The sequence below is a fragment of the Lagenorhynchus albirostris genome, chromosome 20, assembly GCF_949774975.1.
Source record: "Lagenorhynchus albirostris chromosome 20, mLagAlb1.1, whole genome shotgun sequence".
Taxonomy (NCBI): domain Eukaryota; kingdom Metazoa; phylum Chordata; class Mammalia; order Artiodactyla; family Delphinidae; genus Lagenorhynchus; species Lagenorhynchus albirostris.
Genome location: NC_083114.1, coordinates 45,708,180 through 45,730,565, shown reverse-complemented (window position 1 = coordinate 45,730,565; position 22,386 = coordinate 45,708,180). Strand labels below are relative to the sequence as shown.

Below are 22,386 nucleotides of genomic sequence, written 5' to 3'. Positions count from 1 at the left end.
CTGTCTTTGGCATATTTCCTAAGGAAAGCGTCCAGTTTCCCATCTGAGTTCCTAGTAAAGCATCTCAGTTTATTCTCCCTCTTGTAGTTACGGTTAAAGGAAGAAAAGGGCAGCTGGCTACCCTGACATCCATGCTTTCCAGAGAGAAGGTTCTCTCCCTTCTATGAGAGACCCTCTCAGGCTTGCCCTCCCTCAGCTCTTTGGCTGTTTGATGTTTATGGGTAAACTTGCTGCATCTACATAGATCACCCCCTTTAAAAATATTCTCTCAGGATCCCAGCTCATTTCAGACCTCCCTGTGATTGTAGAGGAATATCACCTACAGCTGACCTAATGGTCAGACATTTTAGACTGGGTGGCAGGACACTTGCTCACTGTGGGCACTAGATGGCGTCATGTGCAGTCACTGTTCCTCCTGGCGCCCCAGCATCTTGGTTCAGCAGGTCACCTGCCACGGCTACTGGCTCCTCCTTCCCACTCTGCAGGGTGGCTCCCCATGAGAGGGGGCTGGGCTCCAAAAAGAAGACCAGAGGGCCTGGCTTTATAAACAACTCAAGTCCTTCATGAGCCAGTAGGTTTCTAAGTAATACATATTCACAAACTTTTCTCACTCGAGGACTAAACGTAACCTGTATAACATAACATCATATGTCGGGCCCCTCCCTGTATGGGGGTGATCTTGGGATCTGACACTCTGTAGACCCATGCAGTAGTCAAGCCACGTACTAGGCTGTCCTTGAGCATAGCCTATAAGGACAGAGAAAAGTACGTGTCCAGGCACCAGCTGTAACAACCACCACAATCTTGGTTGAGTGCTCACTGTGCCAGGCTCTGACCCAATGTTTTGTGAATCATTATAAAAGCCTTTGAAGGGGGCTGTGAGGTGGGCGAGAGGGCCTTAGAGCTTGGTTGTGAGATCCCAAAGGCCTGGACTTGAATCTCTTGCTGCTGAATGCCTACTCAATTACCATGCGTAGTATGCATACATAAGAAGCACGACCCCATTTTACAGGTGAGCAAACTGAAGCTCAGAGAAGTTAAGCAACTTGCCCAAGGTCACACAGCCAGCATGGGCTGAGCAGAGATTCATGCACGGTTCCTTGTAACTCCACTCTGCTAGACTGACCCCGCAATCTCCGTCATTCAGTCTACAGGCCAGTGAGCCTACTGCCTGCTCTAGGAAGCACTGGCCTTCCATGGCCCTAGCGAGCATTTCTACTCCAAATCTCTAGTTTCTACTTGTAGTTGTGATTACCTTGACTTTATTTAAATTGAGAACACCTTTTCATTCTTACAAAAACAGTGTGGTCCCAGGACCAGAACCAGCAGCATCCAGGTTATTACAGACCCAGCTCTGATTAGTGGTTATGGGACCTGATGCCAAGTGAGCTGCTGGGGGGCTCTGTCGGGGCTCCTGCCACATGGCCTCAAGCACCCACAATCTCTTTCCGGGCGGTTCTCTCTTTACTCCCCTGGACCGAGGAGTGCCCAAGTGCAGCGAGATGCTATCTCTGACAAAACAAAGTCTGAGATTGGGATTGACATACATACACTAATATGTATAGAACAGATAACTAATTAAAAAATGGAGATAAAATTTAAATAATGGCTTAGCATTTCAGCTCTGAGAATAAAAATATTTATAACAAGTTCTAATAAAATGTATTCATTTCTTTATTAAAAAAAACCCCAAAGTCTGAATTGTGAAGGGGCAGTGCGTCAGGCACGGCAATCTGCGGTGAACTACGTACACATTTGTATTCATATTTTCCTCATTGCTCTGCAGTTTGGCTTTCAACAACTAAGAATTAAAAATGCTGTTGTCGGGGCTTCCCTGGTGGCGCAGTGGTTGAGAGTCCGCCTGCCGATGCAGGGGACGCGGGTTCGTGCCCCAGTCCGGGAAGATCCCACATGCTGGGGAGAGGCTGGGCCCATGAGCCATGGCCGCTGAGCCTGCGCGTCCGGAGCCTGTGCTCCGCAACGGGAGAGGCCACGACAGTGAGAGGCCCGTGTACCGCAAAAAAACAAAACAAAATCAAGGGACGACCTGAAGGTTGGGTACCATTATGCCAACCTTGGAAATCATTTGACCAGGAAGGTGGGATGAAGTAGGAAGACAGAAGTGCCCCAGAAAACCTATCAAAAATAGAGAAAAGAGGGCTTCCCCTTAAAAAAAGATAAGTCCAGACATAACTCCTGGGGAAAAGATGAATGAGACACGCACCCTTATTTGTGTCTACGACAGATGCTATCCAAACCGTAAAGTCACAAGGGCCCCTCAAAGCCTTGCCGTGACGTCCCCACCCAGCGTTCTACGTTGGCTTTGTCTGACCAGCAGTATGACAGGAATATTTCAAAAGAACTTCTATGAAGAAATCCAGGCACAAACGTACCAAGAGGGGTCGCTTCAAAGCCAGCAGACCTTCAGCATTCGTGGCCTTGACTGTCCTGTTGGTCCCTGACGTGATCTAATTTGTGTTTTTGCTGAGCCGGGAGTTTCAGTGGTAGTTATGAGGGGTGGAGCTGTGGGAGCAAAACCTCTGCTTGTGGGTGAGCCCAGCACCCACCTCTGCTCCCAGCTTTGATACTTTTTGCCTATTGGTACAAAGCTACTCTGCCAGGGTAGGTTTTTTAAATTGCTAGGCGAGGTGGCCGATGTGAAAAGATCTGAGAACACGATAGTTCTTAGTTGTTAAGAAGATGTTTTGGTGGCAGGGCACGTCAAATACAAGGAAGACCCAGCTCTGTGATGTTGACAAGCTTCCTGCAGGGGTTCAGAGGGCAACTCATCCTGGAACTGTCTCATTCATCAAAGGCTCCCAGGAGTGCAGAAACCACACATCAGAAGAGAGACTGGAGAGGGACGTCCCTGGTGGTCCAGTGGTTAGGACTTGGCACTTTCACTGCCGTGGCCCAGGTTCAATCCCTGGTCAGGGAACTAAGATCCTGCAAGCCAAAAGAAAAAAAAAAAATTCAACGTAGAACTACCATATGATCCAGCAATTCCAATTCTGGATATTTGCCTCAGAGAGTTTGAGTTGCCTCAAAGCAGGGACTCAAAGGCATGTTTGTACACCCATGATCACAGCAGAATTATTCACAAGAGCCAAAAGGAGGAAGCATCCCACGTGTCTGTTGACTGATAAATGGATAAACAAAATGGAGTATATTCGTACAAGGTGGTGTTATTCAGCCTTAAAAAGGAAGGAAATTTTTTTTTCATAAATTTATTTATTTTTGGCTGCGTTGGGTCTTCGTTGCTGCACGCGGGCTTTCTCTAGTTGCGATGAGCGGGGGCTACTGTTCGTTGCGGTGTGCGGGCTTCTCATTGCAGTGGCTTCTCTTGTTGCGGAGCACGGGCTCTAGGCACACAGGCGTCAGTAGTTGTGGCTCGCGGGCTCTAGAGCACAAGCTCAGTAGTTTTGGCGCACGGGCTTAGCTGCTCCGCGGCATGTGGGATCTTCCCGGACCAGGGCTCGAACCCGTGTCCCCTGCACTGGCAGGCAGATTCTTAACCACTGCGCCACCAGGGAAGCCCCCAGGAAGGAAATTCTAACACATGCTATGACATGGATGAGCCTTGAGGACATCATGCCCAGTGAAATAAGCCAGTCACAAAAAGACAAATACCGTGTGATTCCACTCGTGTGAGGTCCCTAGAGCAGTCCAGCTGAGAAACAGAAAGTAGAACAGTGGCTGCCAGGGGCTGGAGGGAGGGGCAGTCAGTGCTGAAAAGAGAGGGTTTTCAGTTCGGGATGAAGGTGAGGGACGGCGGTTCTGGAGAGGGGTGGTGGTGGTGATAGCTGCACAGCAGTGTGGGTGGACTTAATGCCACAGAGCTGGACACTAAAGATGGTTAAAATGGTCAGTTTTACAGGGTGTATATTTTAACAGAGTTTAAAACGAGGTAACGGACTGAAAGTGAGGTTAGTCTGGAGTCACGGCTGGGACAGGAAGCACGTGACTCCTGAGAGGGGAGTTTGGGCCAAAGCCTCATTATACTTGCTGAACGGGTGGCAGCCCTGCCACAAGCGGCATCTGGAAGCTGGACCCCTGGCCACCCTCCTTCCCCATCGCAGCCACGCCCTTTAGCAGATGACAGGTAAGTGCACATTCCTTGCTCCTCCTCGTTTCCCTCGTGGCAGAGTGGAAAGGGCTTGGGATGGACTGTCAATCAAGACTTGAGTTCTTGTCCTTTCCCCTCCCTGGGCCTCCCCACCCCTCCCCGGCCTCCCTCAAGCCCAGGGGCTGGAGACGCACAGAGCTCCCTGCGGCCAGAGGGTCCCTGCTCTGCGGAGCTCACGTCTGCGTCTCTCGGTCCATTGTCGGCCTATGGTTTTCGCGGTTGTTTCCTGTTTTTGTCCTTTCTCTTCCCTCCCCTGCTCTGTCAACCACACAACCAACTTAGAGGTACGGGGCTGCCTCCCTGCCATGGGCCACATGGGCCCAGGCCATCCAGGAAGTTTCCTTCTAGTTTGCTAAGAGCTTTTATCATGAAAGATGTTGAATATCATCATTTTTTTTTCTAGATCTACTAAGATGATCATAGTTTTTTTTCTTCTTAAATCTATTAATGTAAGTTTTTAGTTTGGGCTCCTTCAAAAATAGAGCCTGGAACAAGGACTTCAGTTCCGGTAGATTATTTGAGAGGTGATGCCAGGAAGCAGGGAGCAAAGGAGAAAAAGCCAATTAACGATGCATAATTGCTGTTGCAGCTGTAGGCAAAGGAAGTTCAAATCTGTGGGGACCTCTGATAAGTCTACAGGATGCTGCCCAGAATTGCCTTCCCCAAAAGAAGGAGACTGGAGCATGTATCCACCAGCTCCTGTTTCATCTTAGGGATGAAAGGGTTTCATCTTAGAGAACTTAACTCTCCTATGCTTCTGGGAAACACTAGCAGGCAGATAAGTGACTCCTAAAGCCATTGAAGAAGACCCTGAGGCAAAACACAAAAAGCAACGTGATATAAGCTTGAGGTGAGACACTGGAGCATAAGGTGAGTCTAAGCTTGCAGGAAATTATGTGCTGTAAATACAGTGGATGTCAGAGGAGGGCAGAAGTAATGTGACATAGAGCACCGAAGTTTACTATTACCAACAATAATAAATGACATACGTAGATTTCTCTTCTGTTGTTAGACTACCTTTGCATAGCTGAGATAAGCCCAACTTGGACATGATGTCTAGTATTTTTAATATACTGCTAGATTTGGTTTGTTTGTATTTTTCTTACTGTTGCATTTATATTCATGAGTGAGACTGGCTTCTAATTTTCCTTTTTCATCCTATTCTTGTCTCATTTTGGTATTAAGGTTACACTGGCCTCATAGAAAGAGTTAAGAGTGTGTTCCTGCGATTTGCATTCTCAGAAAGAGTTTTTATAAAATTAGAATTATCTCTACTTAAACTTCTGGAACACTATCTAGACTTGGTATTTCCTTTGTGGGAAGATTTCAAATTATGGATTTAATTTTGTTTTTAGTTTGTTTTTAATATTCTACATATGAATTAAATCATATGGTATTTGTCTTTTTCCATCTGACTTATTTCACTTAGCGTAATGCCCCCAAGGTCCATCCGTGTTGTCACAAATGGCAAGATTTCATCTTTTTTTAAAAAAATATTTATTTATTTATTTGGCTGCACCGGGGCTTAGTTGCGGCATGCGTTGCGGCACGTGGGATCTTTCGTTGTGGCTCGCGGGCTCTACTTTGTGGTGTGCGGGCTTCCTCTAGCTGTGGCATGGATATAATTTCTTTAATAGCTGTAGAACCATTCAGGCTTTTTATTTCTTCTTAAATCAAGTTAGGTAAGTTCTGTTTTTTCTAAGATTTGGTCTACTTTGTTTCATATTTCTTGACATAAATGATTTATAGTCTTTTTAATTTTAACTTTATTGAAGTATAGTTGATTTATAATGTTGTATTAATAAAATTTTCAATTATGGTAAAATACACATAAAATTCACTATTTAACTGGTTTTAAATGTACTATTTTAAAGATGGTTGTGTTACATTTACACTGTTTTGCAACAAATCTCGAAAACTTTTTTATCTTGCAAAACTGAAACTCTATACCCATTAAACAAACAACTCACCATTTCCCCCTTCCCCCAGGCCCTGGCAACCACAGTTCTACTTTGTTTCTATGAATTTTTTTTTTTTTTTTTTTTGTGGTACGGGGGGGTCTCTCCCGTTGCGGAGCACAGGCTCCGGACGTGCAGGCTCAGCGGCCATGGCTCACGGGCCCAGCCGCTCCACGGCATGTGGGATCTTCCCGGACCAGGGCACGAACCCGTGTCCCCTGCATCGGCAGGCGGACTCTCAACCACTGCGCCACCAGGGAAGCCCTGTTTCTATGAATTTGTATAGGCTTCTTCTTTTTTGAATTATAAGATAACATTATTTTAATTTTTTAAATTGAACTATAATGTACAATATTATGTAAGCTTCAGGTGTTCTACGTAGTGGTTTGGCATTTGCATACATTATGAAATAATCACGATAAGTCTGTTAATCATCTGTCCCCATATGGAGTTATTACAATATTATTGGCCATATTTCTTATAGTGTGTGTTACATCCCTGTGGCTCATTTTGTAACTGGAGTTTTGTACCTCTTAATCCCATTCGCCTATTTTGTACCCCTCTCCACCCCTTTCTCTCTGGTAACCACCCATTTGTTCTCTGTATCTATGAGCCTGTTTTTTGTTTGGTTTTATTTGTTTTGTTTTTTATTTTATTTTTTAATAGACCTTTATTGGAGTATAATTGCTTCACAATACCGTGTTAGTTTCTGTTGCACAACGAAGTGAATCAGCCATATGCATACACATGTCCCCATATCCCCTCCCTCTTGAGCCTCCCTCCCATCCTCCCTATCCCACCCCTCCAGATGGTCGCAGAGCACCGAGCTGATCTCCTTGTGCTATGCTGCTGCTTCCCACCAGCCAACTATTTTATATTCGGTAGCGTATATATGTTGATGCTACTCTCACTTAACCCCAGCTTCGCCCTCCCACCCCATGTCATCAAGTCCATTCTCTATGTCTACCTCTTTATTCCTGCCCTGCAACTAGGTTCATCAGTACCATTTTTTTAGATTCCATATATATGCACTACCATACGGTATTTGTTTTTCTCCTTCTGACTTACTTCACTCTGTATGACAGACTCTAGGTCCATCCACCTCACTACAAATAACTCAATTTCGTTTCTTTGTATGGCTGAGTAATATTCCATTGTATATATGTGCCACGTCTTCTTCATCCATTCATCTGTTGATGGACATCTAGGTTGGTTCCATGTTCTGGCTATTGTAAATAATGCTGCAATGAACACTGTGGTGCATGTCTCTTTCCGAATTATGGTTTTCTCAGGTTATATACCCAGCAGTGGGATTGCTGGGTCATATGATAGTTCTATTTTAAGTTTTTTAAGGAACCTCCATACTGTTTTGCATAGTGGTTGTATCAATTTACATTCCCACCAACAGTGTAGGAGGGTTCCCTTTTCACCCCACCCTTTCCAGTATTTATTGTTTCTAGCTTTTTTGATAATGGCCATTCTGATCGGCGTGAGGTGATACCTCATTGTAGTTTTGATTTGCATTGCTCTAATAATTAGTGATGTAGAGCATCTTTTCCTGTGCCTCTTGGCCATCTGTATGTCTTCCTTAGTGAAATGTCTATTTAGGTCTTCTGCCCATTTTTTAACTGGATTGTTTGTGCTTTTTATATTGAGCTCTATGAGCTGTTTATATATTTTGGAGATTAATCCTTTGTCTGTTGTTTCATTTGCAAATATTTTCTCCCATTCTGAGGGTTGTCTTTTTGTCTTGTTTACGGTTTCCTTTGCTTTTTGCTTAAAAGCAAAACTTTTTAAGTTTAAGTCCCATTTGTTTATTTTTGTTTTTATTTCTGTTCCTCTAGGAGGTGGGTCAAAAAAGATCTAGTGGTTTATATCAAAGAGTGTCTTTCCTATGTTTTCCTTTAAAAGTTTTACAGTGTCTGGTCTTACATTTAAGTCTTTAATCCATTTGGAGTTTATTTTTGTGTAGAGTGTTAAGTAGTGTTCTAATTTCATTCTTTTACCTGTAGCTGTCCAGTTTTCCCAGCACCACTTATTGAAGAGGCTGGCTTTTCTCCATTGTATGTTTTTGCCTCCTTTGTTGTAAATTAGGTGCCCATAGGTGTGTGGGTTTATCTCTGGGCTTTCTATCCTGTTCCATTGATCTATATTTCTGTTTTTGTGCCAGTACCATACTGTCTTGATTACTGTAGCTTTGTGGTATAGTTTGGAGCCAGGGAGTCTGATTCCTCCAACTCCGTTTTTCTTTCCCAAGATTGTTTTGGCTATTGAGGGTCTTTTGTGTTTCCATACAAATTTTAAGATCTTTTATTCTAATTCTGTGAAGAATGCCATTGGTAGTTTGAAAGGGATTGCATTGAATCTGTAGATTGCTTTGTGTAGTATAGTCATTTTCACAATATTGCTTCTTCCAATCCAAGAACATGGTATATTTCTTCATCTGTTTATGTCATCTTTGATTTCTTTCATCAGTGTTTTATAGTTTTCTGAGTATAAGTGTTTCGCCTCCTTAGGCAAGTTTATTCCTAGGTATTTTATTCTTTTTGTTGCAATGGTAAATGGGAGTGTTTCCTTAATTTCTCTTTCTGATATTTCGTTGTTGGTGTATAGGAATGCCAGAGATTTCTGTTCATTAATTTTGTATCCTGCAACCTTACCAAACTCATTGATTAGTTCTAGTAGTTTTCTGATGGCATCTTTAGGATTTTCTATATATAGTATCATGTCATCAGCAAAGAGTGACAGTTTTACTTCTTCTTTTCCAATTTGTATTCCTTTTATTTCTTTTCTTCTCTGATTGCTGTGGCTAGGACTTCCAAAACTATGTTGAATAAGAGTTGCAAGAGTGGACGTCCTTTTCTTGTTCCTGATCCTAGTGGAAATGCTTTCAGTTTTTCACCATTGAGTATGATGCTTGCTGTGGGTTTGTCATATATGGCCTTTATTATGTTGGTGTAATTTTTGTTTTTTATTTGCCATGCCACGCAGCTTGCAGGATCTTAGTTCCCCGACCAGGGACTGAACCCACACCCTTGGCAGTGAAAGCTCAGAACCCTAACCGCTGGACTGCCAGGGAATTCCCATTTGGTTTTTTTTCAGATTCCACATATAAGTGAGATCATACAGTATTTGTCTTTCTCTGTCTGACTCACTTCATTTAGCATAATACCCTCTAGATCCATCCATGTTTCGCTAATGGCAAGATTTCATTTTTTATGGCTGAATAATACTCCATTGTATAGATATACCAACCACATCTTTATCCATGCATCTATCAGTGAACACCACCAACAGTACACAAGAGTTCCCTTTTCTCCACATCCTTGCCAATGCTTTTTATTTGTTTTCTTTTTGATGACAGCCATTCTGACAGGTGTGAGGTGATATCTCATTGTGTTTTTGATTTGCATTTCCCTGATGATTAGTGATGTTGAGCATCTTTTCATGTCTGTTGGCCATCTGTATATCTTCTTTGGAAAAATGTCTCTTCAGGTTCTCTGCCCGTTTTTTTTTTTTAATTAATTAATTAATTTGGTTGCGCCAGGTCATAGTTGCGGTATGCAGGATCTTTAGTTGTGGCATGTGGGATCTAGTTCCCTGATCAGGGATTGAACCTGGGCCCCCTGCATTGGAAGTGTGGAGTCTCAACAACTGGACCACCAGGAAAGTCCCCTCTGCCCATTTTTTAATAGGGTTTTTTTTTTATGTTGAGTTGTATGATTCTTTGTATATTTTGGCTATTAACCCCTAATTGGATATAACATCTGCAAATATCTTCTCCCATTTAGCAGGCTGCCTTTTTGTTTTGTTGATAGTTTCCTTCATTGTGCAAAAGCTTTTTAATTTGACGTATTTGTTTATTTTTGCTTCCCTTGCCTGAGGAGACATATCCAAAAATTATTGCTAAGACCGATGCCAAAGAGCATGCCGCCTATGTTTTCTTCTAGGAATTTTATGGTTTTGTTTATTGGGATTTTAAAAATTATTATTACTGGTTCAGTTACATTACTGGTAATAAGTCTGTTCATATTTTCTATTTCTTCCTGATTCAGTCTTGGGAGATTGAACGTTTCTAGGAATTTATCCATTTCTTCTAGGTTGTCCATTGTATTGGTTTATAGTTGTTCACAGTAATCTTTTAAGACCCTTTTTATGTCTGAGGTGTTTTTGTAACTTCTCTTTTGGTTCTGATGAGTTTGGCTAAAGGTTTATCAATTTTGTTTATCTTTTTGAAGAACCAGCTCTTAGTTTCACTGATCTTTCCTATTGTTTTTTGTTTGTTTGTTTGCTTTTAGTCTCTATTTCATTTATTTCTACTCTGATCTTTATTATTTCTTACCTTCTACTAACTTTGGGTTTTGTTCTTCTTTTTCTAGTTCCTTTAGGAGTAAGTTAGATTGTTCATTTGTATAGTCTTCTTTTTAATCTTGTAGTTATGTAGTTATTTTTATTCCTAATAATGTTTATTTGTGCTTTCCTTTGTTTATAAGTAAATTCCAGCAGAGATTTGCCTGTTCTACTGGTTTTTTCAAGGAACTAACTTTTGGTTTTATTGATCCTGTCTACCATATCTTTGTTTTCTATTTTATTGATTTCTGTTCTTTATTATTCTCTTCTGAGTTTACTTTTGGGTTTACTTTGTTGTTCTTTTTATAACTTCTTGACTTCTTACTTAAATTGGATACTTATTTCATATACTTTTCTAATACAAGCATTCAAGATTATAAATTTCCCTTTAAGTACCACTTTTGATGCATCCAACTAATTATAATCTATGATATTTTCATTATCACTCAAATCTAAGAATTTTAAAATGTGTTATTTATGATTTTTTCTTTGACCCATGGATGAGTATGTTTTTAAATTACCAAATATATAGGGGTCTTAAAACTTATCTTTTTGATGAATTTGTATTCTCTATAGGTGCAGATCAAGCTTTTACATTATATGTTTCAGCTCTTCCATTCATTTACTGATTTTTTTGTCCGCTTCATTATTCATAATTGAGAGACATTGTATTAAAATTTCTTGCTGTGATGATGGTTTTATCTCTTTGTAGTTCCTTCAAACTAAGTGCTTACAAGTTTAGAACTATTATAATTTCCTGATGAACTGACCCTTTGATCTAGGTACTCACTCTATCCCTAATAAATATCAATATTTTTGTCTTAAAAGTCCTCTTTGTCTGATACGAATAGACCTTTTCTGGCTTTCTTTGGGTTAGCTTTTGCCTGGTATATCTTTTTCCATTCTTTGACTTTCAACCATTCCATACTCTTAATCATTACATGTGTCTTGTAAACAATGTGGAACTGGGTTTTCTGTTTAAATATTTTAAAAATCGAATCTGAGATGAGAATTTAGGCATGACTGAGTACATGACTTCCACTAAACCCTGCTAAGAACTGAGTTTAAGATCCTGCATTTTCAACAGCAATCCATAGTCGGTAAGAACGCTAACCCAGAAGGTTGCCTTCCAGGTAGTGTGTTTGAGCTGCTTTTTTTTTTTTTTTGGTAGACTTTTTTTTCCTAAGAGCAGTTTTAGGTTCACAGCAAAACTTAGGGGAAGGTAGAGATTTCCCACAAACCTCCTGTCCCCACGCGCGCACAGCCTCCCCCATTACCAACACCCCCCACCCCCCCACCAGAGTGGGACATTTGTTATGACTGATGAACCTGCATGGACACATCATCATCGCCCACAGTCCATAGTTTACATTAGGGTTCACTCTTGGTGTTGTACATTCTATGGGTTTGGACAAATGTATAATGACACACATGCACCACTGTAGTATCATACAGAGTAGTTTCCCTGTCCTAAAAATCCTCTGTGCTCTGCCTGTTCATCCCTCCCTCCCTTTAATCCCTGACAACCACTGATCATCCAACCAACTACTCATCATTCCTAAATTCTCACCTCAGTTCTGTCACCTAATTCACCTGAGCCCCAGGTTCCTCAGATGCACAATCAAAATGTGTAGACTTGGTGTGATAATTAAATGAGATAATGTATTAAAACCTTAACTTAGTCCCTAGAAAAGAATAGGTGTCAATTAAATGCTAGTTTCCTTTTCCTTCCTCCTTCTCTTAGTAATCTGAAATCACGTTTAGCTGAGAAAAAAAAGAGAAGAAAGTGCCCAGGGACAGTGTGTATCACCAGAAATCTAAGAGCAGGGGAGGGTAGGGGGCAGAGGAAGGAGGTAAACATCCAGCTATTGCCTCCTAAACCCTATTTCCAACTTGGAAAATCCCTACGCAGAGGGGACTCCCACAGTGTGTCCTGTGGGATTTGGGGCTCCCCAGATCTGAGGCTTGTAGGCAGCGCTGTCCTGTGTGTACACACAGCGCACGGGAATCCCGTGTGCACACACATCACTCACACACACGTGTGCCCCCGGCGCTCCCCCCATCTGCCTGGCTTATCAGCTGCTTCCCAGCTTCCTCTGCTTGGCTTCTTAGAGACCTGGGACCCTGGGAGCCAGCCTTCCACGTGGCCTCCCCAAGACCACTCAGATAACGAGAGGAAATGTGGTCATCAGCTCACAGAAGGCTGGGGGTTCCGGCTGCGGCTCCAGGCCACCACTCCCTGACCTGCGCCCTCCATCTCTCTCCAGGCGGTTCTCGGCTGTTCCCTGGGAGCCCGTGGACGCCACTCGAGATGTCCCCTTTTGGTGGCTGGGGACTGCTCTCGGCCTTCCTCGCCCTGCTCTGCTGCACAGGTGAGCCTGGGGTTCCTGACGGGGCGCGTGCCAGCCAGGACCCCCTCCCCTTCAGGCAGGGAAGGGGGTCCCGGTCCTGAAGTCGCTGAGGCTTTGAACACAGAGGCCGTCGCCATGGGTACAGGATGCTGTGCCAGCCTGGCTTCCCCATGACCCTGGGCAGCGGGTAGGGGTCCTGGCCTTTTGGGAACCGGACCCCATAACTTCATGGTGTGTGGATGTGGCAGGCTGTGGAGACTAAATGGAGAGGTGAAGGGAGGCTGGGGTTCAAGGGCAGGTGAGGGCACGCCCCAGCGAGTCTTCAGCGGTGGCCCAGGGGTCAGCAGAGGGCAGCAGAGGGCATCACCTTGTGGCGACCATGAAAGCGAAAACGAAGCCCCTTCCAGGAGGTCCAGGGGACCGTGAAGGAAAATGCCTCCGTGGGCTGAGCACTCTGTTTTGGACAACCTGCCAGGTGCTTTCACGACAACCCTGCAGGAAAGGGATTACTAGCCCATTTGACAGATGGAGAAACTGGGGCTCAGAGAGAGAAAGCACTTTGCCCAAGGCCACACAGCTGGTACCTGGCAAACTCAGGTTTCAAATCCAGCTCTCTCTCCCTGCAAAGCCCCTCTTTTGCCCCTTCATTATATGCCACTAGCTGAGGGCTAAGTGGGGGTCTACGGGTGTGGCAGGAGCACAGGACACAGGACGGGCCCAGCTGGCTGGGATCAAGGACCTTCTGGTCTTCACCGAGTGGGAGGCGAGCGCGGAAGGCCTGAAATGCGTCGTGCCTGAAACATTTCTTGGCTCTGTGCCACACACAGGGTATTGTGCTGAGCACAAAGGGAAATACGCGAAATCTGGGCCTTGCCTTCTAGAAGCTCCAGAATGTCCAAGGGAGAGCCAGCATGAATATGAGTCATTTGCAAGGTGGTCCCATTACCTTCCTGACCTCGCCTCCCCCTCCTTCCTCCTCGCTGAGCTCCAGCCATCTGGTCTCCTCCCCACCCAGGGTCTCTGCGCTGGCGGTTCCCTCCCCCCACAGATACCTGCCTGCTGGGCTCCCCACCACCACCACCCCGACCTCCTTCATTCTTTGCTCAAATGTCGGTGTTTCCGTGAGGCCTGTGCTGACTACACGATTTAACACGGCAACCCCACCCCACTCCCTATTTCCTTTCCTAGGCATTTACCACCAACTGACAAGCTGGCTAGTTCACTTGTTTATTATTGTCTGTCTCCTTCGCTGCAATGCGACCGCCGCAAGGGCAGGGTTTGGTCTGCTTTGGTCCCTGCTGGATCCCCAGAGCCTAGAACAGTGCCTGGCACACAGCCGGTGTTCAAAAAGGATTTGCAAAGAAGAGAGGAAAGGAGGGAGGGAAGAGTCGAACCCATGGCCATGGGGGCTCAGAGGACACAGTCCACCTCCATTTCAGAGAGGCCTTCGCGAAGGAGGGGACATTTGGGCTGGGCCTCGTAGATCAAATAAGATCCCTCTCCATGGAGATAGAAGACGTGCATGAGAAAGACTAATCTGGAGGCGACGAGCTGGAGGAACAGCAACTAGAGGCAGGGAGACAGCTGCAGGGGGGTCACAGTCTCTGTGGTCTAGACCCAAGGCGATAAGGTCTGAACAAGGGGAGAGGAGCAGAGGGGACCTCTACCCCTCATCAGACTGCCCGCTGCGGGCAGCTCCACTGGGCAGGGCAGCAGGGACTTCTCCTGCCTAGTGTTTCTGGTCTTCCAGGGTCTGGCGAGGAGGCATTCGAGGTACGCATGTGGCCAGAGCAGCTGATGGTGGAGTCCGGGGAGTCTCAGGTGATTAACTGTAGTACCACCTGTACCCAGCCCAACACCGGTGGTCTGGAGACCACCCTACACAAGACTCTCCTGGAGGAACAGGATCAGTGGAAGCTGTATGAGGTCTTCAACATCTCCCAGGACACAGATGTCATTTGCCATTTCACTTGCTCCGGGAAGCAGGAGTCCAAGAGCCTGAACATCAGTGTGTTCCGTGAGTGCGGCACCGCGGGGCCCTGCTCCCCTAGACCAGAGCCTGTGTCTACCGAACGCGCGCAGAGCTGCTCTGTTACTGCTGCTGGGTGCTCTCGTTATGGCCCCCACTTCCCTGGGCTCCTGGACCCAGTCCATGGGCTCAGAATCTTCTCACACCCTCCTCTGGCCTCCTTGAGCCTGTTGGCAACCCTCGTTTTGAGGTTTGCTCAGAGGAGGACAATTCAAGCAAGGTTTAGACAAATCTAAAAGCTGTTTCCCATGCCGTGCTACAGTCTCCTCCTAGCTTGGTAGCACCCCATCACCAGAACACCCTGCGCCCCATGACAAGCAGTGGGGGCCCCATCAGGAGGGCTGGGACACTCTGCAGTAGCCCACTGGCCTCCCGGAGAGAAGGCTGAGGCGTGGTTTTATCTCCCCCTGAGGGCCCTTGGCGAATGTGTGACCATCACACACACACCTGCCCAGAGGCCATGGAGACCCTGGAGAGACTGGGATTCTCTCAACAGCTTGGCACCGAGGGTATCGCTCGAAACTGTCATCAGTGGATCAGATGAATAGAAAGATGTCCTATACCTAACATATTATCCTGGGGTAATGGGGGCAAGGCATTCTAGTTCAAAAAGGAACCCAGGGTACCACCGAGTTTAATAGCTAAGGGCTAGAGGTAGCTCAGAGCCCGATCCTGAAGAGCCAAGGCAGGTCTGACTCCGGCCTCCACCTCTGAAGTGAGGAATCTCACAGCTCATGATCCAGTTCCAATGAGTACTCCCTTCTAAGTCTCTCTCAGCATAATTGTCCAACCATTTAATTTTTGAAATTTGTATTTAATTTTTGGAGAGGAAGCAGACAGGTCCAAAACTTTTATATCTTCCTAGTTGACTGTACAGATTCTGGACCTTTTCTTTGTAGACACCAGGCTACCTCCATTCTTGTCCATTCCAGAATTCATGTCCATAAAACAACCACCCAGTACATCCTTCACCCTGAACTGCTTCCTCCTTCCTCTTTTTACACTTTAGAGCAGCCAGGCCCCAGCCCACTTCCTGAGAACACTGTGGTGACGGGGATGGTCCTGGCTGGGTGGAGCCTGCTGGAACTGCACCCCCATCCTGACCAGACCTTTCTTCCTTCTTTCCTTCAGACCCTCCAAAGCAAGTGCTGCTGAAGTTATGGCCCACTTTAGTGGCTGTAGGGAGATCGTTCACCATCCAGTGCAGGGTGCCCTCTGTGGCACCCCTCGAAGGTCTCACTGTCACCCTGCTCCATGGCAGTGAGATCGTATACAGCCAGACCTTTGTGGGGACAACACTTTCCCCCCAAGAGGCCATGGTCACCCACAACACCACGGCTCACCGGGAAGACGACCGCCACAACTTCTCCTGCCGGGCCGAGATGGACCTGCGCTCTCGCGGCGGGGACCTCATTCACAGCGTCTCAGATCCCCAGGCGCTCGACGTCTATGGTGAGGGGGAGCCCCCGGAGGAGGAGGGAAGGAGAGGGCGTTCACTTTCAGCCCCTCGTGGGAGGAAAACACCTCTGCCCCACTCTCTGCCAGCTCAGGGGGAGGCACCCAGGAACTTGATCCCAGGAGTTCCCTGGAGCTTTCTCCAAGTTGCCAGCTTGGACCCCAGCTAGCTGCTTGGCCATTAACAAGCTGGGTGACCTTAACCAAGTCAAGCTCCTCTCTCTGGCCTTGGCCCCTCTCTGCAATGACAAGTGTAGCCTGACTGACCCTTAAGATCCCCTGGAGCCCTGCTGTTCTGTGACTCTAGATGACCTAGATGTTCTCTGTCTTCTGAGAGTTTGGTAGAAGCTCCCTCAGCTCTGCCCAAGGAGGGGCTCGGCCTGGACCACGCCACTGTCCAGGCTGTGGTGTCCAGCAACCACGTGCTGGTGCCAGGAGCTGGCGGCAGGGGGACATCCGCCCTCACGGTCTCACAGAGGCCCAGCTGGTGGCCTGGACCCCGGCCCCCCTTTCCTCTAGTTGATATACCAGTTGCCACTCACCTCTGCAACACAGAGTGACTGCAGAAGGACGAGGGGTGGGTGGGTGATGGATGGACCTCTGCTCCCCCTCTGGCCCTGGTACCTGGGGCCAGAGGACTTCTAAGACCACTGCCCTCTCCCTCCCCAGAGCCCGCACAAGACAACCAGGTGGTGGCCATCATCACGGTCGTGTCAGTGCTACTCTTCTTGTTTGTGACATCTGTCCTGCTGTGCTTTGTCTTTGGGCAGCAGTGGCACCAGAGGCGGACAGGTACCTACGGGGTGCAAGCTGCTTGGAGGAGGCTGAGGTGGGCCTACCGGGCATAGCCTACGTGAGCGGCATGGCCACCAGCACGGCGGCCACTGGGACTCAGCATGGCTCCTTAGGGCTGTGGTTCAGCCCTGGCTGAAGGACCACGACAAGCAGCAGAGGACGTCAGGGACCCTCCCTTTCCTAGTCTGAATACAAACACCTGGACTTAACCCTGTGCCTCAGTGTCTCCTCCTGGGAATGGTCAGGAAGGGAGCCACCAGGCCCAGCCGGACTTCGGTCTCCAAATGTCCCCTCAGCCTCCCTCCACCCTCTCCTTCACGGGGGACTTCCAGAGCCCCGGGGAGCCCAGGCCCTGGGGCACCCCCATGCTGACCAGCCCAGGCACCAGACGCCCACCCTCATCGGACACTGAGCGACTCATTCCTACTGAGGGTGGGTGGGGAGATGCACCATGGCCCAGAGGGGCAGAGAGACACTCTGTTTCCACGTGGCCCTCTGGGACCGCAGGCCCTCTGTGTCAGAGCAGGGCATGGCTCTGACCTTTCCTTTCTGTCAACAGAGCCAGCTTCCAGGGGTAAGCATGGGGGCCCCAAGGGCTCAGCTTCAGGATCTCCTCAGCCAGGCCTCCCCCATCACTCTGGGCCTGCAGAGAGCCACGGACAACAAAAGCTGTCCTCGCCTCTTACCTCCTGCTCGGTTATTGGGCCAACCCGAGACGCCGCAGCGCTGGCCATCCCCGGGGTGGGGGGTGAGGGAGTGGAGGTCGAGGGAGGGCTCTGGTTCCCAGGCCTCTGCCAGCCCAGGCAGCGATCACTGGGACAGGGTTGGGCTGTTATGTGACCGCCAGGGCCTGGACGCTGCTCTAAGGGGCTCTCACCCTGAAGCAGAGATCAGGCTGGTTCAAGGTCTCCGTGGGGTAGAGAGGGGACTGACTGACCTCGGGGAGAGGGCCTAGTTGGGGCTGAGGGGGTAAGAAGGGCTGCCAGGCATAGGTTCAGGGTTAGAAAAGCACTAGCGGGACACACAGGGGCTCCAGGGCTATTTCCAGCTCTGCGGTGAAGCTGGCATGGGTCCTGGGGCTGACGTCTGTCCTCACGGTAGGCTCTCGGCATCATAGTAGTCTGGGGGGAGACAGCACCCTCATCGTGACTCCCTCCTGCCTCAGTGGAGCCCAAGGAGGAAACTGGAACGGGATAGGCCGGTTGTCTGCGGCCATGACAGTAGGGGCCCTCAGCCCCACAGGGCGCATGGCCTTCCTGGCCTTCTGATCCACCGCCAGGCCTGGGCCCCACTGCCCACCCACCTGGCCCCTACCTGAAGCTGGGGGTACATCCACACCCACAGTCCCTGTGGCGCTGGGGGGTGGAGGCGGGGGCACGGCTCTCCTGGGACGGGGAGAGAAAAGAAAGAGCCCCGTCAGAGGCCCCAGGCTAGCCTCTGGAATTTCACCCACAAGTTTCCCCACTCCAGCCTGACCCCTGGCCAGCTCTTCCAGCCCAGCCCCAGAGCAGGGCCCAGGCAGCACCCAGACCCTGGCCTCACTTACGTCCCCCTTTTCCCAGAGGTAGAAGGGTAGTGCTGAACCCTGGCCAAGTGCTGCAAGCAGGGCTGAGGTAGGGGAGGGGAAAGGAGAGGGGCCGGCCAGGAGAGCAGGGGGCCCAGAGCAGGCATCGGGCAGGGCAGGTAGTGGTGGTGGAACACCAAAGGCCCCTCCTCCTGGGCTTCGGTCTCCTCCTCCTCTTCATACGCCGCCTCCTGTTGACCCTCCAGGTAGACCTGGGGATTGTACAAGAGGGGAGGGGAGATGATACAGGATCACGCTCTCCCAGCCACCACTCCTCCATTCCTCTAAATTATTTCTCCAGATACCCAGCACAAAACAGCTACTGTTTATTGGGCATTTACTACACACAAGCAAGGCTCTTTGGAGACATTTATTCCTTATTTTGCGGATGGGAAAAACTGAGGCTTGGAGGTTAAGTAACTTTTCTAAGGTCACCCAGCTAATAAGGCCAAGCAGGGACTGGAGGAATCCAGGTATGACTCCAGAGCTGGGGCCAGGAGTCCAGCAAGCTGCCCCTGGCCTCAGGATACGGGGTTACGGACAGGGTTCTTGGACTCTTTAATCAATAGAAATTGATAAGAAGCCAGCCAAGGAATTCAGGCTGGGAATTCACTGGGACTCATGCTGCACGAGGGAGTGAGAACAAGAGAGAGGTGCCCCCGCTCGCTCCCCAAGGAGAGTGGGCTGGTTTCTTAAATGGGGAGAGGGGAGGGACTGATTGGCGGGTTGGGCTGGAGGGGAGGCTTAGGTGGTCCGCCCACCCTCTTGGTGGCGCTGTGTGCAGGAATCATGCTCAGTACCCTACTTTTGCACCTCAGAAATGGCAACTGATTGGTGACCTTTTTGTATCTTATTGTTCATAATTGCCCCACCTGCGCATGCGTGCCATTATTTTTAGTCTCATTTCCTTTGTATTCTGCGGCTCGAAGAGACGTTTGTCCAGGTGCAAGCACTGCAGCACTGCAGCAAAGGGTCCCGGGTCCCAGCCTGTCTCAAGCCCCAGTCCCTGGACCCACTTGTGCCCCACTTGTTGAGGTAGGGCGCTCCTCCCAAGGGCCCCCTGAGGGCCTGGGGGTGAAGGGGTGGCAGCAGCTCCTCAGGGTCTCCCTCTGCCTCGACTCCTCTGACCGGCCCCTCCATGAATCTCTGTCCGCTCCCTCCAAGCTGACAGGCATCCTCTCACCACCCGGCTGTCACCCCTCCAGACCTCTCAGGCTGCCCACTGCTGGCTGAATAAGGCTCAGCCTTAGAGCTCCTCCCCTCCCATGCACCCATCCCCTCCCCCCTCCACCCCCCCCCCCACATATACACAGGGTTTCCTCCATTCTGTCTCCTGATTCTGCCCCTGCGCACCTAGATGGTGGACACACCCCTCACCTCCTCCAAACATCAGAATCCTGCCTGGCTTTCAAGGGCTGGTTCTAAGGCCACTTGCTCCTCCAAGGAGAAGCTCCTCATGCCCCAACCAGGTGGCCCTCACACTTTGTGGCAGTCACAGCCAAAGTTGCCTTGTATTCATAGTCATTCATTTATTCATTCACTTGTTCAACAAACAGCAACTGAACCCCTAATAAGTATCAGGCACGCTGCAGGCCCAGGGTACGATGGTGCCTCCCCTCCTGGGTCTGCAGTCCAATGGGGGATTCACTGCAGGGAAGCCTTGAAAACAAGACCCGAATGGTCTGGATTTGGGGACCCGCTACCTCCACTCCATGGAGGCTGACACGGGGGCCTGGCTCATAACAGCTGCCGAACAGACCTAGCCAGGTAGATGAGGGCTGGCTCCTGGCTCCCCTGCTGCCTGCTCCTTTTTCTCAAGGTGGGGGCACCCTAAATGGATGCCCACCTCTGGCCCTGCAGGTGGGCAGCCCTGGTAGCCCACCCCCACGCCCCCACCCCCCGCCCACGCACCTGCGGGCCGGACCAGGCGAGCCCCGGGTTGAGCACCGCTGGCACCTGGCCACTCAGAAGCAGCTGGTGCATCTGCGCGCTCTGCAGCATCATCAGGTCCAGCAGGTCTAGGGGACGGGAGGTCAGCAGGCCCGCGCCAGAAGCCCCCTGCTCTTGCCCCGACCCCAGGGCCTTTTCCCCAACTCCAGCTTCGGGGGCAGGGCGGGGGAAGGAGGGGGTGCAGCAAGGACGCCCAGAGAATGTGCCGGGCAGAGTGGGGTACAAAGTGGGGAGATCCCGGAGCCTCACCTTCCTTCACGCGGCCCGGCCGTGGGGACGGAGGTGGGATGGCCCACAGGAGGGGCTGCGGAATGGTCACCCAGGGCTGGGGGGAGGGGGAGACTCAGTCAGACTAGGTGGGGAAGGGATGGGGACCCCCTCCTCGCTCCCCACGCCTTTGAGTCGCTTCCCTAACCTCGCAGGAGCTTCTCCCCTCCGCGGCCCCATGGCCTCCCTGTCAAGTCTCTTCCTCTCTGGCTGGGGTCGCTCTCCTCACCCACCCCCACTCCTCCAGGGTTCAGACCCTCCAGGGACAGCTCCCCAAGTCAGCCCACCCCTCCACCCCGCCCCCAAGGCCTTCCAGGTAAAGGCAGGCTCTGGTCCCCGACTCAGCCTTCACCGTCGAGGCTGCAGTCTGTGCTGGGGGATGACCCCAGCTCCCTCCAGTCCCCGAGGCCATGGCCAGCTGCTGCGGATCAGGGTTACCTTGACGACGCTGGGCGACGCCAAAGTCTCCTCCTACGCATGCGCAGGTCCCGCCAGCGTTCCGGTGCCTGGGGCGTTCGCCCTTTGTCGCCGCCTCCTGCTCTTCTCTCTCCACCTCTAGGGACGACGGGTCCCGAGGACCCTCACCCCCCACCCCCGGAGGCCCAACTCTCTCCCAGATGTCCACATCCAAACCCCCGCGCCGTGGCTGCCTGGGCATCGCGGCTCATCCCTCGCTGTACCTCGCACCCTTGGGCATCCCCGGCACGGAGCCTGGGGGGCCGAGTTTGTTGAGTGAATGCGTGAGCGGCTGGGGAGGCCCGCCCCAACTCGGACACTTGGTTTTGGGGGCCCAGTGCCCAACTGACTAGGGTGATGAGTTAGGAGTAGAGAATTCTGTTGGAGCAGGCTTGGGGGCAAGGGGCAGGTGAGTGAGGAGGGCAAAGGATTTGCTCCCTGTCGCTCTGAATCAGAGGGCTGTCCTGCGGGCCAAGAGTGGTTTCTGGAGGCCACCAAGGAAGGAAACACCAACCAGGTTCACGGAAAAGGCTGGCCCCTGTTCGCTCCCCGGTTCCTGGCCAAGGGGAGCCACGGCTCCAAAGAGGTGGCAAAGTCTGGGGAGTTTAACATCAGTGCCCTTCGTCCCGGAAAAATTACCAACGCTTGCGTTCTTTCAACAGGAAGTTATCGAGGTCTTCTTTGCTTAAGAACAGGTGAAGGGAGAGATCTATTTCGGCAGCTGTGACCATCCTAAGATAGGCCCTGAGCAGCCGTCGAAGAAAATCCAGACAGGAAGCTGGGATTAGCACCCCAGAGTTGCCTTCCCCCACCCTCCACTCCTGTTCGGCTCCCCTTCCCAGAAGTCCTGGTGTCTAGAGCCAGAAAGACCATTCCCACCTCCTCCTTTGTACCTTCACCCCTGTCTCCAGGAGATGGGGACTGTGGGCATTAGCTGTCCCCGTGGATCTTATGGCCTTGACAGCCGTCATCAAGCTGAGATCGGGCACTGTGGTCACAGGCCCGCAGTGAGTGGGAAGGACACAGAGGCACGTCTTTCCATCTCCACCCTCATTCCAGGGAGAAAGATGAAACCAGCCCTTATG

The 22,386-nt window shown here is 49.7% G+C and overlaps 2 protein-coding genes and 1 non-coding gene across 5 annotated transcripts; 2 read left to right on the top strand and 1 right to left on the bottom strand.

Moving 5' to 3' along the window:
- Window positions 1–2,866: 2,866 nt before the first annotated feature.
- On the top strand, window positions 2,867–2,938 carry TRNAE-UUC (transfer RNA glutamic acid (anticodon UUC)). Its single transcript has one exon. It is a non-coding gene; the product is annotated as a tRNA-Glu (tRNA).
- Window positions 2,939–3,898: 960 nt separating this feature from the next.
- On the top strand, window positions 3,899–17,273 carry ICAM2 (intercellular adhesion molecule 2). 3 transcript variants are annotated; one of them, XM_060133308.1, is made up of 5 exons: window positions 3,899–4,102; window positions 12,702–12,806; window positions 14,536–14,802; window positions 15,946–16,266; window positions 16,939–17,273. In XM_060133308.1, exons 1-5 carry the CDS (start codon window positions 4,096–4,098, stop codon window positions 17,115–17,117), a joined length of 879 nt encoding a protein of 292 aa, XP_059989291.1. In that variant the 5' UTR covers window positions 3,899–4,095; the 3' UTR covers window positions 17,118–17,273. The 3 variants fall into 3 exon arrangements, with proteins under 3 accessions (XP_059989291.1, XP_059989292.1, XP_059989290.1); XM_060133309.1 differs by lacking the exon at window positions 3,899–4,102 and adding an exon at window positions 4,841–4,996; XM_060133307.1 differs by lacking the exon at window positions 3,899–4,102 and having other exon boundaries at window positions 12,596–12,806.
- Window positions 17,274–18,175: 902 nt separating this feature from the next.
- PRR29 (proline rich 29) lies at window positions 18,176–21,257 on the bottom strand. The gene is made up of 5 exons (XM_060135747.1): window positions 21,198–21,257; window positions 20,723–20,903; window positions 20,540–20,646; window positions 18,611–18,840; window positions 18,176–18,449 (listed from the first exon to the last, which is right to left on the bottom strand). The coding sequence occupies exons 1-5, from the start codon at window positions 21,255–21,257 to the stop codon at window positions 18,176–18,178; spliced, it is 852 nt and encodes a 283-aa protein (XP_059991730.1).
- Window positions 21,258–22,386: the final 1,129 nt, after the last annotated feature.